We start from the raw sequence: 22,215 nt of genomic DNA, 5'->3' as shown, positions 1-22,215 counted from the left end.
AGGCAGAGGGGGCGTAGGGCAGTATCAGGGCAGTATCAGGCGACACCGAAAGGCTGTCTTTTCCCTCTTGACTGTGTGGCTTCTTGAAATGCTAATAAATTGTTTTGTTTGCGTCTGTCAGCTTGTCTCAGTAAATACACAGCTCACGAATACATGCACTGGGTCCCCCTGCCCCCCCAGATGCTTCTAAGCAGGTCACCGGTGATCACGTTACCAAGTGCAGGACTCGGTCCTTAGTCTGTCTTGACTCATGGGCATTTGAAACAGCTCTGGGCTTGAACAAACTCTCCGCGGTGGCAGACGTAAATGAGCTGCAGCTTCTCCCCTCCGTGCCCTAGAGCTAACGCAGCGCAGACAGTAGTCCACGAATGGCTGGGGTTGTGTTCCAATAAAACCATGTTTACAGAAGCAGCTGGCTGCTACCGTCTGACTTAGCCGTCGCCCAGCCGTGGGCTCTTCTCTCCCTCGGCTTCCAGGATGCACACTCACCTGGCTCCCCTCTCACCTTCCTGGCCTCTCAGGTTTTCCTGCAGCTGCAAGTTCCTCCTCATCTCCCTGACCTGCAGCTGTCGGTGTGTCTCGGGGCTCTGGTGCTGTCCCTCTGTACCCCTTCCCCTGGGAGCGCAGCCTGTTCTTGTCTGTGAAACGGAGCCCTGTGCTGGCTGCCCCCAGATTGATCTTCCCGGCCCAGCCTCCCCTCGGAGCTCCAGGCCTGTGTCCAGCTCAGCTCCTCCACTGCAGTGTCGACTAGGTAACCCACACCTCTCATCCAGACCCGAATTCCTGAGATGTCCCCCGAGACTGGCCCCCCCACAGTGTCTCTGTCTCAGACCACGCAGTTTCATGCTCTCAGTTACTGGGTCAGCAACCTTGGTGTCTGTCATCTGTGCCTCCTCTCTTTCTCTGCCCTCCTTTATTTGGTCTGCTTGCAAATCCTGTCAACACAGTTTTAAAATTGTACCACTACGCCCACCACTGCCTCCATCCTCATTATCCGCCTGTCCGGCCCTTGACTCTACTTCTGTGGCCTCCGGCTTCACCTGATGGTCGCTTCCCTCTGCAGCAGCCAGAGGGCTGTTCTCTTGGCCCCATCACAGCCCCTACTCAGAGCCCTCCCACCGTCCCGGCGTGAAGGCCGGATCCTCAGTGTGCGCCCACGGCCCCACAAGGCTGTGGGGTTTACTGCCGCACCCCCACCACACGCTTTGCTTTCCCAAAAGTTGCCTTCTGTGGTTCTGATCACCCTGTCTGCAGAGCTGCCCACCCAAATACCTCACATCTCTCTTTTCTGTGTTACTTTTAAAACTCTTAGCATGTTTCAACACAATGTATATTTAATTTATCTGGCTTTCTGCTGATTCCCTTACTACCAGGTACACTTGACTCAGGCAGGGATTTTGGACAGTTTTGCTCCAGGACTTGATACAGAAAATATTTGGTGGGTGGATGTGTGAATATAGTCTTAAAGTTCTCTGATAATCAATGTTTTGCTATTTAATATAGTATTATGACAATATTTTTATACCTGAAAATGTGCATTATTCCAGATTATTTCCTATGAATACATTCCCAGAAGTTTTTCTTACCTTGTTGATTAACATTTTCCAAACTTAGATGAAATCAGAATATACTTAAAACCGTATTTCAATGGAACAACAATAGGGCCTCAAAAGCTAGAAGTCATGCTTTTAAAAAAAGTAAATGTCACCTACAAGATGATTATCAACTTTTCATTCATGTGCTTTAAAAATTAACTGAATTGAACTGAACCAAAACAACTCCTTAAAGAATTTTTTCCCATAAAATGCTTTACATTCACTTTTTCCTGTGAAATATTAGCTCCAACTATTTTTCTATAAGGGTAAAGTTGCTTGTTTGTTTGTTTTTGATGTCTTTAGCTGGTCTTTGTTAAGAGTTGGGACAGGAACTGTACCCGTGTGTGTTCTCTGTGAAATAGTGGCCTGTCGTGAAGCTGTTTACAAGTCTGCACATTCCCGTGAAGGCAGCGGGAACGGGAACAAGACCAGCACCTCTGGGAGCGGCCTGTGCCCTCTTGATGGTCCCTAACTGAGCCACGTAGCAGTTAGAGGAGGTTTTGCCTGAAGCCACACTATCTGGTGGCTCCCGCTTCGCTGTCAGGACGAATGGATATCCAGTGTTATTGCTGTGGTCAGAGTGGAACCTTCTAACTAAGGCCAGGTGTGGCGGCCACGCGTGTGGACAGTGGGGCCACAGGGCTGGGTTCAGACGCTGATGTTGGCATTTAATCGCTGTGCAGCCACGAGGCAACTTAAACGGCCCCATCTCCGTCATCGGTGGAGACAGGGATGGCGGTGCCCGCCTTGTGGTTCTCGTAAGGCTCTTCTAAGCTAGTAGGAGTGCCACCTGAAGGAAAGCGCCACACGGACTGAGGCTGAGTGGGTGTCCGCTGGCAGCGTCCTGTGCCACTGTGATTGTTCTAGAAACTTACAGCCCAGTCTTTGGGTGACAAGCATTAACAGAGCCAAAAATAGTGTTGGACAGAGTTGGCAGACTGGTCCGCTGGCCAGGTCTGGCCCACTACCTCTTTTTGTAAAGCTATTGAACTACAAATGGTTTTTACATTTTTCAGTGGTTAAAAAAAAAAAGTCAAAGAAGAACAGTGTTTTTTGACATGGAAATTATATTAGGTTCACCTTTTGGTGTCCATTCAGTTGCCTTTCCAAGCACACTTTGTTTACACGCCCTCCGGGGCCACTGCTGGGCCCCAAGGGCAGAGGTGAGTGGCTGTGACAGAGTCTGTCTGGCTCACACAGCCTGAAATATTTACTCCCTGGCCCTTTACGGAAAGACTTGGCTGGCCCTGGTGCAGAGGCTGAGCATAGACTGTTCAGTCAGACTTTGTGGTTCACAGTCCCGGCTCTGCACAGGACTGTGATCTTGGCAAGTCAGAGCTGTTTCCTAATCTGCAAAATGGGACTAGCAGTGGGCTAACTATTGGGATTATTGTGAGGATGAAGCAAGTTTAAGTGCAAGTACGCAGAGCTGTGGGGTATATTGTCGGTGCTGTGAGTGTAACTGTTCTTACAGCAGAAGACATGTGCTGACTGAGTCCTTGAGGGTGCTGACACAGAACACCACAGACGGGGGCTTATAAACAACACATTTACCTCTCACGGTTCCAGAGCAGGGAAGCCCACGCTCATGGTGCCGGCAGATTCTGTGTGGGCGCTGGTGAGGGCCCGCCTCTCGGCTCATAGACGGCGCCTTCTCTCTGTGTCCTTGCACGGTGACCGGGGTCCAGGAGCTCTCCGGGGCCACCTTTACGGGAGCACTAACCCCATTCAAGAGCGGTCACCCTCATGACCTAAGCACCTCCCAAGGGCCTTAGGATTTCCGCGTGTGAATGGGGGGGACACGGGCATGCAGCCCCCAGCACTGACCGAAGTCATTGACCCTGTACATGAAGGGCAGCCTGTATAAACCGAGGAAATGCCTTGGAGGGCACGCACATACTGCTCATGTTGGGTGTCTCTGGAAATGGGGTCAAGAGGCGGAGAAGGGATAGTTCCCATAAGAGAAAGAGAACTGAAAAGCCCAGGTGCCAAGTATAAGAAAATACTGGAACTTAGACTCCCTTCAGGAGCCCCAAATTAGTTTTCTTACCATTGACCAAGCAGTAGCAAATGCTAGAAGAAGGGGCCTTGTTTTCTCTTGCACCAACAGACTTACAGTTATTGTAAGATGCTATAAAGATGTTGTAAAGATTTTTTTAAAAGGTTATAATTAGTATACAATTTATATACTACATGTATGTAATGTGTTTCATAGTAAAGAAGGGTATCTAAAAAAAATGTGAAATACTTGACTATCTGAAAATAAGTGCAAAATGGGAGTGTGCCGTTAGAATTGTTAGACGGGAATCTGGAAAGCCATCTGTCAGCATTGGGTCCGAAGAGAGCACCTCAGTCTTGAACCCAAAGGAGAGTATTTGCACTGAAATGGGTTTTTTGTTGTTTTTAAACCTCCTTATTGAGGTATGACTGACATGTAAAAAGCTGCACGTTTTTAATGTGTGGTGGTGAGTCTGGGAAGTCTGCACGCATGAAACCACCACCATCAAGGCCGTATTACCCACCACCTCCCGAAGTTCCCTTCTGTCCCCTTTGTCATTGTCATTTTTGGTGGTAAGAGGACTTAACCTAAGATCTACTCTCAGTAAAATATAAGAATTTACCAGTAGTGTTTGCTGTTGGCGCTGGACTTCACATCAAACGTCTAGAATCAGCCCGTGCAGCTGGGAGTACTGCCCTTTGACCAGCCCCTCCCAGGCCCTCCCCAGCCCCGCAGCCACCACTCCCCTGTGCTCCTGAGTGTCACCAGCTCAGGGTCCACGTGTAAGCGAGATCACGCGGCGTTTGTCTGTCTGAGTCTGGCCTGTCTCTCTTCGCGTACGCGCGCGTTGAAGTGTTTGAGTCCCAGTTTTCTTGGGGATTCCGCTGCTCAGTCTTGCACAGTTTTCAGAATTTGAAAGCATTTAACAAGTTGCTGGTGCAAAATGCAGGTGAAGCAGAGATGCACAGGCACCATCTGAGGAGCCAGAGGAGCTGCCCCGCCCCTCGTTCCACGGGCAGAGCCCCTTCTGCTCTCAGGTCCGCGGGCTCCAACGTGCGAGCTGCTGGTGCCTGCTTGAGACTAGCTTGCTCAGGTTGGCACGAGTGGGCCTTCTGCACGAGGCTCCCTGAGCAGTTCTTGGCGGTGTCCTGAAAGTGTCACCAGGTGTTTTCCTTGGCATGGGGGGTAGGAGAGCCATGCATCAGGCTTCCCGTCTCCATACAGATCAAGAAATCACTGGCAGAACCCTTTGACTTGTGTTTACCTAATTCGGTTAAAAATGTCTTCAAAGTTGATGTGGGTTAAATAACATTGATGGCATTTATTCAGACACCAAACATCCAAGGGCTGTTTGTTTCTGGCAGATTGTGTGAACCCTTAAACTGGAGGGTTCAGCTGTGGGTCAGGTCCCCAGAGCTGACATCCCGTCACTGCTTCGTGATGCCCCTAGTTCAGAGCACTGCGTATACGCTGCCGTGTTTAATCCTCTCCGCCCAACAGGACGCTTCTGTCGGCTTGCCCACTTTATAAGTGGGGAGCTGAGACAGAGGGTTTAGGGGTACAGAGCTGTTAAGTGAAGGGGACTGACTTTAGCCTTTGGGGTGATCGCACTGTTTTGCTGTTGTCTTGAGAATGTACTTTGAAAATCCCAGTCATTTAAATCTACCTTCTGTTAGCCGGATTCCTGGAGTCGGAGTTTGAACTGGGTAGATGTCTGAGATACATTGGAATGCATGAGACTCGTCCGCCGAAATCCTAAAAGCGCCGATAACAGTTGCCGGTGGTAGGCGAGAGGCGCACCTGCCTTCACACGCCCACCGCACGTCCTAGGTGCCTCCCAGCCGCTCAGGGGCCTTTTGTTAACTAAAAGCTCTATGTTGCTTTTCATTCTTATTGTACAGTCATCTTTATTTCAGGAAAAAAGAATTTTCTTAGTTCTTTTTTAAAAAGTGAACGCTCACCATCTAGTGAGCACTGCAAGTAAAATGGAAACACTCAAAACCCAGTTTGGGGTGGAGTCCTGTTTGTCCCCCGCCCTTGCCTGGCCCAGGCCACCCCGTTGTCCTCACCATGGAACGTGCTCTGGGACCTGCCATTCAGGCAACAGCGTAGCCCCGGTGCTCACGGTCCTGGGCGGATGTGTACCTGCCTCCTTCCACCTGCAGCAGGACCGCCAGTTCGCAGGGCAAGAGCCGCCTCTGTACTCGTCTCGCTTCTAGAACTTATCGTGTAACGAGACAAGCTGTCCGCTAATTCACTAGGTTTCCACATCCCCGGATAGTATTCCCAATATCTGTGGTTCTTACCCAAAAAGAGGGGAAGGTGATCCCTAGGCCCCTGTGTTAGTCTGCGCGGGCTGCCACAGCAAAATCACACGCACTGGGTGGCCCACACCGTAGACATTCCTGTCTCCAGTCCTGGAGTCTGGAAAGCCCAGGGCAGGGTACGGGCAGGGTGGGCTTCTCCGAACCCCCCTCCTTGGCTTGCAGGTGGCCACCCCGCTGTCCTCACATGGGCTCTCCTCTGTGCACACACATCCCGGGTCCCTACCTCTTCTCAGGACACCAGTCAGATTGCATCAGTGACTTCATTCCACCATATGACTTCATTTACCTTTTAATTATGCCTTTGAAGGCCCTCTCTCCAAATAGGGCCACATTCCGAGGTTCTGGGATTTAGGACTTGAACACATAAATCTGGGGGCTGCAGTTGAGCCCATGACAACCCCCAGGGGCATGGGGCGTGAATCCCGGTCGAGCAGGAACATGGTTGTGTCCTTGCAGAGCCTGGTGACGTTCGGGGATGTGGCCGTGGAGTTCTCCCCGGAGGAGTGGCAGTGGCTGAGCCCCGCACAGCGGGCTCTGCACGGGAGCGTGATGCTGGAGACCTACAGGAGCCTGGCCTCGCTGGGTGAGGGCCTTCCCCGCCCCCCACCCCCCACCTCATCTCTCCGAAGCCCTCCACCCGGTCAGCCCCGTGCCCTGCACTGTCCCACTTCCCTCCAGCCAAGGCGGCTGCCTCAAGGCTGGACAGACCCCACAGCGTGACCACCTCCTGTTTCTTGTGTATTTAGGACTCTGCACTTATAAGCCTGACATGATCTCCTCTTTGGAACAGAAGAAGGAGCCCTGGACAGTGACGAGGGAGCTGACAAGAGGCCAGTGCCCAGGTGAACCAGGGCCCACAGATGGGGTGAAGCCCCTGCCAGGCACAGCCCTGCCCTCAGGCATGCAGGGTTGTCAGCAGACTCCCGGAGCCTCTGCGCCTGGAGCGGAAACGGCCTCTCGGGCACGCGCCGCCCGAGTTCTCAGGCCCCGTCTCCCCTCTCTCCACGCCTCTCCTCTGCTCTGGGCCCCACTTCTTCCCAGCTCCTTCCCAGCTCCTTTGTCATTGACACTTACATAGTCATCTCTGCTCTTTAAAAAATCTTTGCCTGATTCTATGTTGTTTTTACTGCCTCATTTCTGTCTGATAAATGAGTGTTTCATTTATGGGGTTCTCTTACTGAGAGTCAGCTTTGAGAGAGGCCCTCAGGCCCTGGCTGGTGGGGGGAGCTATGCTGCTAAAGAATTAACTGTCTCACGGGGTTATGTTCATGTCGTACATAACTTAGAGCACGTGGAAACTGCTGTCCTCTGTTGGGTAAGTGGAGGTAGGGGCTTGGGAGGAAGAAGGAAGATCACTCCCAGTTTCAAGCTCTTTCGGAAACATTTGAATTAGGAAAAAGAGATTGGTGGGTGAGAGGTGAGTGGGTTGGGCCGTGCGTGGACTTCCCTGTGTGCACAGGCGGCAGGCAGTGGGGTGATCGGCTCTCAGAGGAGAGCCCTGGTTCACATTTAATGGAATATTCTTACAGATACTGTGGTGGTATTTATAGCATGTGGGAATACGGAGATTTCAACCACATCATTATTTCTGCAACAACAAATTAATCAAGTAAGACAAGGACTCGGGGGTTGGGTCTGGAGGTTCCTGTGGGAGGGGTGGCAGCAGTTTCTGAAGGACTGAGACCCTCGTAAGACCTCTTATGCTCAAATCATACTTGAAAGGAAAGGTTTTTCTTGATGGGGCAGGACAGGTGGCTCAGGTACAAGCTGCGGCGGCTCACGTGGATCGTCACGCGGGCAGGAGAACTAGGAGGGCGTTTTGTGGACCTTCCCCACTTGGCATCCTGCTAAGTCACACCCTCCGAACCGGTTTCATGCAGCAGAACGGGTTTTCTCCTTCTCTCAACCCTTCATCTCTTGCTGAGGTTCTAGCTGATCATGAAGACTTGTACTTTTAAGGCCGGGGTCTGAACTGCTGCTAGTTGACTCTGCAGTAAAACAGGAGGCATTGTTAAAAAAAAAAATAGAGCTAGAGAAGAAACTTTTTTCAAGATAAAGTGTCCAAGTGGTTTTATTTAGTGCTGAAATAAGGACCATACGGATGTTTTCTCCTGTGGCCTTTCCTCCCCCTTTGTCCGTATTGGCCGCATTCGTGTTAGACTCGAGGGTTTGTGCGCGGCCGTGTCCCTGGCTCTGCACCCACTCCTCCCGGACCAGAAGTGTGGGGATCGTGCAGGTGAGAAAGCCACACTGTGTCCGTTAGAACTCAACGACACACACCAGCGGACGGAAGGTTGGTTAGTCATATAAGAAAAAGCTTTCAAAACATGCTTTTCTGTGGATTTTAATTCATTTGGTTACATTTTGGAAGTTTTCTTCATACTAATACATAGTAAAAGAGAAATTCATTTTTTCAATATCTTTCAGACTTGAAGGCTGCACCGGAGAGCAAGGCGTTGCCTGCACAGGCCTTGTGTGAGGAGAAGTCAGGGCGGGCGGTGACAGCGAGGCTCCCGTGCCCCACGTTAGGGGGATTCGATGCTCTGTTTGAGAGGCAGCAGGTAAGTCGGGAGGAAGCGTTAGTCCAGACAGCATCCTTCCTGGAGAAACCCTTCGCGAGGAAGGAGACCGTGACTGCAGTAAGCATGGGGGAAGTTCTGTGTGAATACACTGCTGGTTGTAGACGGTTTCCTGCAGAACAAAGACCACACAGTCTTGATGCGCACAAGAAACGCAGGGAAGTTCGGTTCTGAATCATAAACACGTCTGCTTCATCAGAAACATTTGGCATGTGATGACCGTGTGAAAACTTTGAGCATGATCTCAGCCCCGTTTTCATCAAAGATGTTGTATACGAAGAACCCTGCAGGCTTGTTGCACACTGTGTGTTGAAGGTGGGGGACCCTTCGGTCAGCATTAGGAAATTGACACTGTGTAAGTTCATTCCCCCTTACAAAATTACCACTTCTCCACAGGAGAAACAGATTCTCTTATTTCTCTCTCTTTTCCCAAACGTGTACTGTGTAACAGGCCTGAGCATTATGCCATGCGGATCACTCAGCACCGAAGTGAGAATTCCCAGCACATCTTCGCAGTGTGTAGACACAGCCCCCCACCCCCGGTGCGTTGCGGGTTCACCAGCATGATTTGATCCAGGCATGTGTTTGTGCCGTTTCAGGGCTTGGCGACCACCGCGAACACGGCCCCGGGCTTCCCTCGGCCCCCGGGCCCCGGGGGGAGGAGGCTGTGGGAGAGCCCTGGCGGCCCGGCTGCGGCAGGTGAGCACGCCCTCCCCACATCGGAGCCTGTCTGCAGGGCCGCCCCTTTCCCTCCTCAATTTGAACCGTGGGTGGGGAGGGCCCCCTGAAACTTCGGGCTGAATCTGTGTGGCGGTTCCCAAGGTAAGAATCCGACACTCGGAGGGCCGGCAGTCGGCACCTTCCTGCGGCTGGGCATCACGGACGCCGTTCAGATGCTGCCCGCTTTCCTTCCGCCTCTTCGGATCATACGCTTTTCTATTGAAACCAGGGGCCTCGTTCTCAATGTAAGGATGTCAAGCATATGACCAAACCCCACGCCTCTCCTGCGTGCAGGATGTTGTTTCTAAGCCAGGTTTGGTGTCTGTACGGAGTGAGGCAGGGAGCCCTGGGGGGTGGGGAGAGGCCGGCGGCTGGCAGACTGTAGCTTCTGCCCAGGAGGCTGAGTCCTCACAAAACCACCGGGTCCTCCAGATCTAGAGCAAACCAAGCTCTGGGATTTCAAGTTACTCTCTTTCGTCCTCTGCTGCCCTCTCCCGAGTGATAAGTCATCCCCTGAGGTGCTTCTCCTCTTCTGAGCCACCCAGACTGCTGCTCAGTTCCTTCAGTGACCTTGTCCTGACCCCGATGTACTTGGAGGGGTCTCCCAGAGGCTTACTGTCCTGCAATCACATGGCCCACTCACTGCGTCACACACCTGTTCCTGTAAGAACCACGCATTGAAAATTATTTGCGGGAGCCACTCTGCTTGCCGTTAGCAGGCAACTGGAGAAAATGAATTTACACATATGTTGTCATTGTCAATAATTACTCTAATGGAGGGCATAAGACACATTCATGGATGACTTGCATGAAATAGAGTTTGCAAAATTTCTAGTGGTGTAACCCCGGTGACAGGCTTCCCAGGAGCTTCCTGTTTCGGTGGCACAGGGTGGCACAAGTCAGACTGCAGGAAGATGTAAGTGGAGGTGTCTTCCTCTTTTGATACATGAGGAAAGGAAAAGAAACTTCTTAAGAAAGCAATAGTTTGTAGAAAATGTAACCTTACCCCATTTGGGAAAATAATAGAAAATCATGACCATAATTACAATATGGTAACAAGGCACCTTCAGACCTCTTCCCGGCATGATGAACACATTTTCCAGGTAGTAGGAATGATCGTTCAGTCATGCGTGCAGTTGTTTTTCATCTGCTAAGTTCTGAAAGCTTTGTTTGCTTTTGGCAATTCTAGGAATGACTAGATGATTAGATGTATTATATATTTTGATGAAAATGTTTATTGGTATGAAGGATTGTAGCCTGAAGTTATTTTTCTTAATTGTCAAAGAGGTTGAATACTTTCCCTACTTTTGGTTATTCTCTTTATCTTTTTGCAAGATGTCCCTCATTTATAACATTTCTCTATTCATGTCTTAATGTGTTCTTAACAATCTCAGTGATTTTTCAATATAAACATACTGATTCTTTGATGTATTGTCTTACACAATTTTTTCACATGTGGTTTTAAATTAGGTGCTTTAAAATTGTGATATGTATGATTTAAAAAAGTCTAACATATCATTTATTTTATGAGTTCTATTTGTGGCCTTAGAAACTTGATACATACAGTTCACTTCATTTTTTCAATGGCAGTCTAGTACGGACATTCCGTAAGTTGCTCAACTGAATTACTGTTGAGGACATTTGAACATTTAGGTCTTTTCCAGTATTTACCTAAAATAAATAATGGTTTGTACATATCTCTTTGCATGATCAAAGTATACTTTTTTTTTTAAGTTTTATGGGTATAGTGCTATGCCTACTTCCCCAATGGTATTTTGTATTTTTTTAAATTATTGCTAAGCTGTTGGGTGAAAACTGATATTTTTTTTTGCTCATCATTACCCTAGCTGCTTGTAATGCTGAGAATATATGCAGTTTAAATCCCTTTACATTCACATTCTGTTGATGATGCCTTTCTGTGGGGTCATATTTCCTTCCCTTTATATGACATGAGTATAAATCCTTTTTATAAATGTGATATATTTTGATCCCAGTTTGTGTGGTCTGTGAGTTTGCACATGATGTTTCTCTATATACAGTAGATTAAGTTGGGTGGTGTCTTCATTTACAGAGGCATTCACTCTGCTGACTTTTAGAGGCATTCACTTTGTTTCACTCATACTTTTTTTCTATTATTAATAGATGTATTATTCCCATTTGAACTACATAACAAATTTGTTTGGCCTTACTTCTGTAACAATTTAGTTTGTTTTGCTCTCTTCCTATCCATGAACACAGAATGTCTTTCCATTTATTTAGGTCCTCACTGCACTCAGCAGTGTTTTGTACTTTGTAGCATAAGACCTTGCACCTCCTTGGGCAAATTTATTCCTAAATAACTTGTTCTTCCAATGTCATTTTTCATGGAATTGTTTCCATAATTTCCTTTTCAGATTGTTGATTCCTAGCGCATAGAAATACAACCAATTTTTGTGTGTTGATCTTGTATCCCACAATTTTGATGTATTGATTAATTCTAATCCTTGCGGATGTTTTAGGGTTTTTCTACATATGGGATCATGTCATCTGCAAATATAGCTTCTCTCTAATTTGAGTGACTTTTACTTCTACTTCTAACTGCTCTGGCTAGAACTTCTAGGACAGCATTAAATAGAAGTGAAAGCAGCCATCCCTGACTTTTTACTGATCTGAGAGGGAAAGCTCTCACTGTTTACATGTCCTTAGACAAAGGCTTTATTTTCCTTTTTGAAACCAACATTTAACTCTGTCTGAATCATCTCCCCAATCCCACTGTCATTTACATATATTTACTGCATTTTAACCGTACACACACAGATTTTTGGTCCATGCTAAGTAATCCAGCAAAAGGATTTCAGAAATATTCAGTCCTCCTTGTAAGCCCAGAGTCTGAGATCAGACATATACTTGTTCAGTAGTGTACATATATAATTAAATACAATATTAGTACTCACCATCTGTATGCAAACAGTCTCCTCAAAATGAGAAATTAAATTGCAAGGCCCTACCCACTAATAAGTGGCCAAAGAAGTGAGGATTTTGTCCGTCTTGTGGAGGCAAGCAGGTGAATGTAAACATGACTTTATGTGGCCAGTGAGTTTCAGCTATCAATTGCAATGTAGGTTTTGAAATTAAATAAGATATGGTTAACAGAAACACCATCTTCTGGTTGTAGGGGAATGACCAGGCTTTTAGGTAATCCTGATGAATGCTCCAGAATGCATTGTCTTCTTCGTGCTTTGGCAAACTTTTTGGAACAACTTTTGTGATGTGATGACTGCTCTGACATTGGAGCAGGACACATGGTGCGAGAGAGGTTGAAGGCAATGACTGTCATGGCCTATATTTTTAGGTGGTGTGATTGCAGAACTATTTTCCTTACTCTTCAACATGGAACTGATTCCACATACATTTAATAATTTTTTTCCTGCTCACATCTGTTAGGTTCCTGTATGAATTCACTCTGGGGTCTTCTCACATATATTATAGGCTGCTTGTCTACATGTTTTAGAGGTGCATAATTTTATGTGGTTTAATTAGGTCTTAATTCACCGATTAGTGAATTCATTCACATTTTCTTTTTAGCAGATTCCGTTTTTCCTGCCATGATAAAGGAAATGTTGTTTTTATATCTTTCAGGTCAACAATCTACATATGAGACCCAGGAATTATTTCCAAAACAGGATTCATTTGCTTCAAATATTAACTTGGAGTGTTCTGTTTTCAGAGAAAACTGGGATTCTGAGTGTGTGTTTGAAAGGAAGCTGGTAAGTCAGGAAACACAATTCAGGCAACAAACAGTCATTCATAACAAAACCCTCTCTAAGGAAAGAGAGCATATATATAAAAAATCTGGAAGATGGTTCCATTTGGACATTTCAGAAGAGAGAGTTCATAATCATGACTCAGTTAAGACAAGTTTCCCCAAAAATCCATTGGTAATAAAACATACAGGAATCTATGTAGGAAAAAAACTTTTCAAATGTAATGAATGTAAGAAAACCTTCACCCAGAGCTCATCCCTTACCGTTCATCAGAGAATTCATACTGGAGAGAAGCCCTACAAATGTAACGAATGTGGAAAGGCTTTCAGTGATGGTTCATCATTTGCTCGGCATCAAAGATGTCACACTGGCAAGAAACCCTATGAATGTACTGAATGTGGGAAAGCCTTCATACAGAACACATCTCTTATTCGTCACTGGCGATATTATCACACTGGGGAGAAACCCTTTGATTGCATTGATTGTGGGAAAGCCTTCAGTGATCATATAGGACTTAATCAACATAGGAGAATTCATACCGGAGAGAAACCCTACAAATGTGATGTATGTGACAAATCCTTTAGGTATGGCTCATCCCTCACTGTACATCAAAGGATTCATACTGGAGAAAAACCATATGAATGTGATGTTTGTAGAAAAGCCTTCAGCCATCATGCATCACTTACTCAACATCAAAGAGTACATTCTGGAGAAAAGCCATTTAAATGTAAAGAATGTGGGAAAGCTTTTCGGCAGAATATACACCTTGCTAGTCATTTGAGAATCCATACGGGAGAGAAACCCTTTGAATGTGGGGAATGTGGTAAGTCCTTCAGCATCAGTTCACAGCTGGCCACTCATCAGAGAATTCATACTGGAGAGAAGCCCTATGAATGTAAGGTTTGTAGCAAAGCCTTCACCCAGAAGGCTCACCTTGCACAGCATCAGAAAACTCATACCGGAGAAAAACCGTATGAGTGTAAGGAATGTGGTAAAGCCTTCAGCCAAACCACACACCTTATTCAACATCAGAGAGTTCATACTGGGGAGAAACCCTATAAATGTATCGAATGTGGGAAGGCCTTTGGTGATAACTCATCCTGTACTCAACATCAGAGGCTTCACACTGGCCAAAGACCTTACGAATGTATTGAATGTGGGAAGGCATTCAAAACAAAATCCTCCCTTATTTGTCATCGCAGAAGTCATACCGGAGAGAAGCCTTATGAATGTAGCGTGTGTGGCAAAGCCTTCAGCCATCGTCAGTCTCTGAGTGTACATCAGAGAATTCATTCTGGAAAGAAACCCTATGAATGCAAGGAGTGTAGGAAAAGCTTCATCCAAATTGGACACCTCAATCAACATAAAAGGGTCCATACTGGAGAGAGACACTATAACTATAAAAAAAGCAGAAAAGTCTTCAGACAGACAACACACTTTGCTCAGAGAATTCATACTGGAGAGTCATCAGCCCGCCCTTCTTTACCATCTACATCAAGTCCTGTGGGTCTGTTTCCCAAATTTCTCTGGAATCTGTCCTCACTCCCATCACCATAGTCTCAACATCATTATTTCAGCTAGTCTATTAGTCGAAAAACTGGTCTCTCAGTTCTTTTTGTTTTGAGTGTTGTTTTTATGCATTACAAGTTCTTCACATTGGGGTCAGATTGATTTTTTTTTTAAGTTTAAGTGTAATTCATTTGTTTCTTGTGTGAAACCTTGTGTTGCAGTCTCTTAAACAGGTGAACAGATAAGATGTGCTTAGCACAATGCCTGGTCCAGACTAAGTATTGGTTAATTTCAGCTCTTCTAAAAACATTTTTTGGGAACACTGAAGTTAACATAGCCAGCTCTGAATAAAAATGATGCATACAGTGAGGTTGAGAGAAACCAGTTTACATCAGGAACAAAAGTTTCAAAGTAGACAGGTTTAGCCAACGTTGGTTTAAAACTTGATTCCGTGGCAGTGTGGCTCTCCATCTCATCTGCGTATGTAAGGTGATAAGACCTTGTTGGTGAGAAAATTCACCTTTCCTGTACACCTGACAGTCTTAGAAACTGTGTAGAGAAAAATGGGTGAGTAGGTTGCCTGCAACAAAAGAACCGAAACAATCAGAAAAATGCAAGATGTATATGCATAAAGTCACAACTACTGACATGCTACTTAAGAATTGAAAAGTGTGGCAAGATTTGCTATTTATTGTTACCTGAACTTTTGAATAAATTCTGTTAACCTTTCAAGGACAGTTCACCTTAAGGTAAGTTGATCTAGAGTAGTTGTCAGCAAATTGTAACTTGTAGCCAAAGTCTCACTGTGTTTTGTATGGCCCATGATGTCAATTTTTACAAAAATTTTAAATGATTGAACAGGTGAATAGAATTATTTTATGACAACATGAAATTATATTAAATTTGCATCCAAAGAAAGTTTTATTGGTTCACAGCCACACTCATTTGCAGATTACCTATAGCTGCTTTCATGCTACAATGGCAGTTTAGTAGGCGCAACAGCCGCATTGTGGCCTATACAACCAAATATGTACTATCTACCCTTTTACAGAAACAGTTTGCCAATCCCCGCTTTAGTATAGAGAAGATGCAGAGTTCTGATTATTCCTATGAAGGTAATACAACTCAGATCAAAAACAAAAACTATAAAGCAGTTTCTGAATAGAGGAAAATTATTGAATTGTATTAAACAATAGGAAATGTCAATAAAAGGAACATATTTTTCCAGATGTATGCAGTGCTCTGAAAATGTTTGTAAGTTGTCATCACAATGAAGTCCCTGTAGAATATGTTTACTTACAGTTTTTGTTGAAACAACATAAGGAAAAATAATTTGGCCATCACAGCAGGATATTGTTGGACGAGGGCATGTTGAAGTTTCTTTGCATTTGAGATGTGGTATGTTCGATTTGGTGATAAGGTTGGGTTTTCATTATTGGGGAAATGATGTTTTGATAATTGGTTATCCACTTTCAAAAAAAAACATTATAATACAATTGTATTTTAACTTCTCCGAAATAATACGTAAGAGGCAAACATGGAAAAATGGAAGGCTTTACTGAGTAGGATGTGGAGTCCGGAAGATGTTAGTAAGGCAGTAAGTTAGCCTGCACAAAGATGTAAAACTTCAGCGTGGTGAGAGGCACTGAAAAGATGTAGAAGACAATTGACAGAAAATATATATACAGCTTATATGAAAGAGTATGTCATTTAGGAACAAAGTGCATTGTGCACACAGCAGCGCATACCAACAGGTGTGTCACAGTTGAAGAGTTTAAATGAATAAATAATTTGTGAAGTTCTTAACCTCACTAATCAGAAAATCAAAAATTAATTTTCTTGGCTCTCAGATTAAAATCTAAGATTTGGATAAAATCCAGTATTGATATCAGTGTGGGAAAACAGGTAGTTGTTCACTAGCAATGTAAATGTGACTACTGCCCTTTGGGTGGCAGTACGCCCTGACCTGTCAGCATTATAAATGTATCTTCCTTTCAAAAGAGTAGTTCTAGCTCTGGGAATTTTATCCCTTTGGAATGAATAGGTAGATGTAAATAATGTTTATTGCAGAATTGTTTTAGTTATGACAAATAGAATTTCACTGTTCTGCCAAGCAGATGGATTCAATTCTGCTTATTCAATCCTGTATGGTCCAGTTACTAGAGAGAGGTTAAGCTGTATGTATGCTTCTATGGAGAGTTGCTCGTCCACAATATGTTAAAATACGTGATTTGCAGAAGCTTATGTATAAAATGATCTTACAGTCATAAAAGTCAAAATTAATATTGAATATATGTGTATATATTTGCGTCTGAGTATATATGTATATATTTTTTTCAGTATGTATGTTGAAATCAGTTTTTGTCTTTAGCACAAACACTTGTCCTAACTCTGCTGGCACTTCCCCTTTCTTCATTCTGTATAATTTTGGCGAGATGCTGGTTATACATGGCTACAGTTAAGCCAATCAGATTTGTCATTCTTTGTCCTTTCATTGTAGACACAGGGACAGAAGCAAAGCCAATATCCAGCTTTAAGTGAGTGTTAAGCTTTATGTTTAAGTGTTAAGGCTGATGTTTTCTCTCAGTCAGCATTCATTTTAATTGGTTAGGGCCCTTGCCAGGTAAGTGTGGAACACCACTCCTGGACTGGCAATGGCTGTAGTCAAGTCAGTCCTTTGGCTGCAACCTGAAGATTTCTGCATCTCTGCCTATCACTCTAATCCACTAAAGTCATTCCTGTTTCTTACGTCCTAGTTTCGTTTAGTTCTTTGCATTTGTGAAGTACTCTTACAATCTTTAACTTCAAATTTCAAGTTAATCATCCCTTTGTTTTTGACTGAAGAAAGCTCTGGCCTCTAGAAACTGATGCTGGAGAATGACTGTGAGGCCGTGGTTGTGTGATAAGGGTTGGTTACCGAATGAGACTGAAAGAGAAACTTGCAATCCTATGTTGTATTAGGAAAGGATATTCATGATCTGGCAGGATCCTAAGTCCATTGTGCAGGAGGGGCTGCATAGCTTTCAATAAAAACTAATGGAGTGCTGCTTCCGAAAGCATATGCGTGCACTGGGGGTCCTCTTGTATCAGCTCTGCCCTTGGGGCTGCAGTGGGGAAAGCCAGATGCAACCGTAGATCCAGTCGGTCGCCGAGCGATGGTGAGAGCTGGACTCCTAGCCTTGCCACTTCTCTTTAGTGAAATTTAAATATTGGAGAAGATTTCAATCCATGTTATTGGGATGGGGCTGTCATGAAGGATTCAAGCATCTTAGAAATAGGAAGAAACCTAAAAACTTAACATCTTAGGAAACCTCCCTGCTAATTCTCCTTGCCATAACTCTCTTGTGATAGAAAACTCTTACTTGAAAATTGAATCTGCTCTTCTAGTCCCACCGTGATTTCTTGGTGACCCAAATCTGAATTTAATGTGACCTGTAGTGTGACATGCAGAAAGATAGGGATCAATCTCATTTAGAAATATTTAATACCCTTTACTAAGTATACCATAAAAAATCTGGGGAACATTTTTGGAAATCTATTTCAAGGGCTAGAAATTACTTTGCGTAATACATAAGGTCTTGAAGGAATTCAGGAGTTTGTAACGCTGAACTGGGTCATTCATGTCTGTCCTCCTGACTCGTCTTTTCCTTTGTCGGGAAGCCTTTCCTTGTAGCTTTTCCATGTTCCTTGACACCAGCATCTTGAAATTTTCCTTACGTCCCTTCCTTTAAGTATGGGGACTGCTCATGACAGTGCTTGCGTGAGGAAGGTGTCTTCTCTGGTGAATTGCAGCATGCCATGCATAGTAGCTGAACTCGAGGGCAGTGGTTAGCCGTGAGAAGAGACTTAACTGGTCACAATAAACCTCAAAACTCCAAGAATGTTCCGATATCTGACATTTCCACTGTATTTAATAATTGATCCCCAGGATTGAAACTGCATGAAGGTTTTAATTAAAAACACTCCATCGCATGACCTTCAAGTCCACATTGACTTGAGTCAATAGAAAGGAGACTGACTACTCTTGAGTGACTGGAACTAAGATCACTATGAATGTGTCCACTGAGTTCCCAAGAGGCTGCACTTCCACAGAGTGACGGTTTCTGAGGGAGTTTGTGTCTAGTGTAGCTTACAGCAGGTCCAGTGACCACAAATCCATACTCGCTATTTTCCAAGGGTCCTGGCATGTATCCGTCAATGACATCTATGATGTGACTAGATGATTGCCGGACCTCGTGCTTCCTTTTCTGTCATCTGGAATCGATTCTGGAATGTGACTGCCCAGGCACACCCTACATTACTTGGCCTTATTGCTTCCAGTTCTGGCTATTCTAATGTATGTCACTTGGGGCTTGGTTATTAAGAGGATGTACTGTCCAGCTGGGAGAAGAATCTTAATCATATGGAATGGCAGGACTGCAAGATGGAAGAACTCTTGGCCCTTAAAGTACTATTTGTAGGAAGCCCATCAGTCACCCAAAAACGCCACCAATGAATTATGTGAATGCAAAATAAACATGTGTTAAGGTAATTACACTTGGATTTTAATCATGATAGCAGCTACTGTAATTCTAATTAATACGGCATCTTTGGCTACTGATAGCATCCCTATTTTAAATGACTGAATCAGAGTAAGAGCTGTGGTGGTATGTTAGTTAGCTATTGTGTAAGTCAAAGCCCTAAAGCTTAGTGGCATAAAACAAATACACATTTATTATCTCATAATTTCTTACTAAATTCTTCTGGGTAAGGAATCAAGGCATGGCCTCTGGCTCCCAGGGCCTCTCACAAGGCTGCTGTAACATTGCTGGCCAGCTCCGCAGTCATCTGAAGCCTTTATTGAAGGAGAATCACCTTCCAAACTCATTTAAACTTTGGTCTCAGGTCCCTGCTGGCTGTGGCTGCACAGAGCTATTCCTTTACGTGCGTGCGGCCCACAGCATGGCAGGTGGCTTCCTTGAACGTGAGCGCGCAAGGGAAGACACCCAAGAGGGGAGCTGAGTCTCTTCATAGCTAACGTTACAAGTGACAATCCTCATTGTGTTTGATTGATCAGAAGTGGTTCACTAGGTCCGGCTCACTTCCAAGAGGAAAGAATTAAAAGATGGTATAAATAACAGGAGGCAGGATCACTGGGAGCCCCCTTAATGGTTGCCCACCACCATCTCCCCTCTGGCCCTCAGTGACACATGTATCTTCCACATACAAAGCACACACCTACTTCCAAGGCCCTCTCAAAGTCTGGTCTCATTACAGCATCAGCTCCTCAAAGTCAAGAATCTTGTCATGTAAATCAGGTCCAGGTGCTGATGAGGCTCACAAGGTGTAGTTTCTTAAATCCAGTTCCTCTTGATGTGTAGACTTTTGGAAAAAATGAAGACATTATCGGCTTCCACTGCCACAACAGTGAAGTCGCTAGTGCATAACAGTTCTGAAATATGGCCAGAAAAATTACTTGATTTGGCCATAAGTCCTGGGACTAATTCTCCACCCTCTTGACTCTTCATTCTTCCATGTGTTTGCTCAATAGTTTTCTAATCTTTCTGGCATTCAAATTTTGGGAATCCAGTAGTTTCTTCATTTTGTACTGTCTTCCTTTCACTCCAATTGGCAGGGTTGCTACTAAGCCAATTCTCTTGAAAACTTGGGAGTTTGTTTAAATTTCACTGGGGTTCCTTCAACTGGACAAAAACCACTGTCATGAATGTTTTGAGAGGCCCTATCACTTAGAGTATCTGTAAGGGTTCCCCCTAATCTCTTTACAGAGCCTTTGTGTGATTAAATAGTGTTCTGGGATACCAGCTTTGATCTTTCTGGCATTCTAACAAAATATTTTGCAGTCATACCTTTAGTTTTGTTCTCTAGACCCATTTCTAGGAGTACCCAGATTTTATCTTTGGCTGGAGGCTATTTCTTGATTTTAGCATCATCTGTCATCTACAAAGGCTGTGGGCTTTCAAAACCATCAAATCCTGGCTCCTTGTTAGCAGTCTTTCTCCAAATTTATATCTCTTCTTTTGCATCTATAAACAGCAAGAGAAAAACAGGCAGCATGTTCACACATTGATGAAAGTTCTTGGCTAGATCACCCAGTTCTACTACCCACACTAATTGCATATAATAGGGTTGTTATAGTTTCTGTCACCACATAAGAATCCCCTGCCTTCCAGTTTCTAGTACTTTTCTAACTTCTTTAAGCCTTCACCAGCACTTAATATCCAGAATTTCTGGCTGTATGCAAGTATTGGACAAACACCAAGCATCCCAGCTAAAGCTGAAAAGAAGTGAATAAAGGCTTCAGCTGCTATCTCAGGGGACACAGTTTGGAGATTGAGTTCAACCAAGTGAACTGCCTACTGAAATAAAAGTACTCTTCACAGGAACATAACAGTCTCTCTATACTGTATTTACTGTTCATGATATCTAGGATGCAAACAGTTAGATATATTTTAAAAACAAGAGGACATAATCCATATTCAAGAGAAAGCAACTGAGATCAGTCCTGAGATAACCCAGATATCGGGGTTAAGAAAGAATGTTAAAGCTTAAAGCTGCTATTACAATTATTAAGGATATAAAAGAAAGTGTGGGACTAATGAATGAGCAGATGAGAATTTCAGCAAATGAATAAAAGCAATTTGGAAATGGGATTTCTAAAAATGAGAAATAAAATACTTGAAAGTAAAAATTTACTGAATAGGTTTTACAGCAAATTGGAGGTGGCAGAAGTGATAAGTTGAATATAGATACATTAATCTGAAATACAGAGAAAGGACTGAAAGAAAATGAATAGTGCTTCAGTGACTTGTGTGATAATATCAAAAAGCCTAACACATGTAATTGGAGTTATAAAAAGGGGAGGGAAAAGGATAGAATAGGAAACCTGTTTGAATAATGTTCCAGAAATTTCCCCAAGTTGGTGAAAGATACGTATTTCTACATTCAAGAATGTCATGAAACCCCACAGATAAATATGAAGAAAACCACACTTGGGAAAATCATTATGAATTTGCTGAAACTAAAGATAAAAAAGAAAACCCTGAAAATAGCCAAACAAAAAGATACATTAGAGACAGGAACAGTGATATGAATAGTGGCCAACTTTTCGTCATCACAAACAAGCCAGAGGACAGTGAGATGACAGTTTTTTAAGTGCTGGTGGGGTTGGGGGAGTGGAAGAAAATCTTTTAACCTAGTATTTTGTATCCAGAGACAATAGCCTTCAAAAACAGAGGTAAAATAGACAATTTTTAGATAAGCAAAGGCTATGAATTTGTCAAATCTACACGACAAAAATGCTAAAAAGTTCCTCAAGCATGAGGTAAATATTTGGTAGTGACTTGGATCTTCAGTGAGGAATGAAGGGTACCAGAAGTAGTCAATATGGGGTAAATTTTTAAAAACCTAACATTCTCTTCCAATTTTTACAAACTTGGTTTAAAACACAATTGCTATAGTCAATATTTTAACACTGTATTGTGGAATTTGTAGTTCATGTAATATATGTGATGGGGACAAAAGTAGAACAATGTTTGCAAATTTCTTATATTTAATATGAAGGGGTACAGTATTTAAGTACACTGAAAGGTAAAGATGTATATTATAATTCCTTGAGCAACATTAAAATACACTCAATGTAAAATATACTAAATGAAAAGAATTATAGCTAAAAAGTCAATAAATTAATTAAAATGGAGTTCTAAAATATTCAGTTAATTTTAATCAGGAAAGGAGGACAAAAGA

At 44.0% G+C, this 22,215-nt stretch overlaps 2 protein-coding genes across 14 annotated transcripts in view; both read left to right on the top strand.

Moving 5' to 3' along the window:
• Nucleotides 1-17,220, top strand: part of LOC108385249 (zinc finger protein 28 homolog) — a 43,648-nt gene extending 26,428 nt beyond the window's left edge. Inside the window, exons 3-8 of one of the 13 annotated variants that reach the window (XM_037026049.2) lie at nucleotides 6,378-6,504; nucleotides 6,668-6,763; nucleotides 8,349-8,482; nucleotides 8,700-8,855; nucleotides 8,952-9,199; nucleotides 12,839-12,885. In XM_037026049.2, coding sequence (XP_036881944.2) covers nucleotides 6,378-6,504; nucleotides 6,668-6,763; nucleotides 8,349-8,482; nucleotides 8,700-8,813 — 471 coding nt within the window. In that variant the 3' untranslated portion in view covers nucleotides 8,814-8,855; nucleotides 8,952-9,199; nucleotides 12,839-12,885. Of the gene's footprint in view, nucleotides 1-521; nucleotides 942-6,377; nucleotides 6,505-6,667; nucleotides 6,906-8,348; nucleotides 8,608-8,699; nucleotides 9,200-12,838 lie in introns of those variants that run through there. The other 12 variants (XM_073226678.1, XM_037026045.2, XM_073226679.1 and 9 more) reach the window with 12 other exon arrangements.
• ZNF582 (zinc finger protein 582) overlaps nucleotides 1-22,215 on the top strand; it is a 136,508-nt gene that overhangs the window by 84,740 nt on the left and 29,553 nt on the right. The gene's annotated exons all lie outside the window — the stretch shown is intronic.

This window comes from Manis javanica, chromosome 17, assembly GCF_040802235.1.
Source record: "Manis javanica isolate MJ-LG chromosome 17, MJ_LKY, whole genome shotgun sequence".
Classification (NCBI taxonomy): domain Eukaryota; kingdom Metazoa; phylum Chordata; class Mammalia; order Pholidota; family Manidae; genus Manis; species Manis javanica.
The sequence above is the reverse complement of the archived record's forward strand: the minus strand, read 5'-3'. Positions and strand labels throughout refer to the sequence as shown.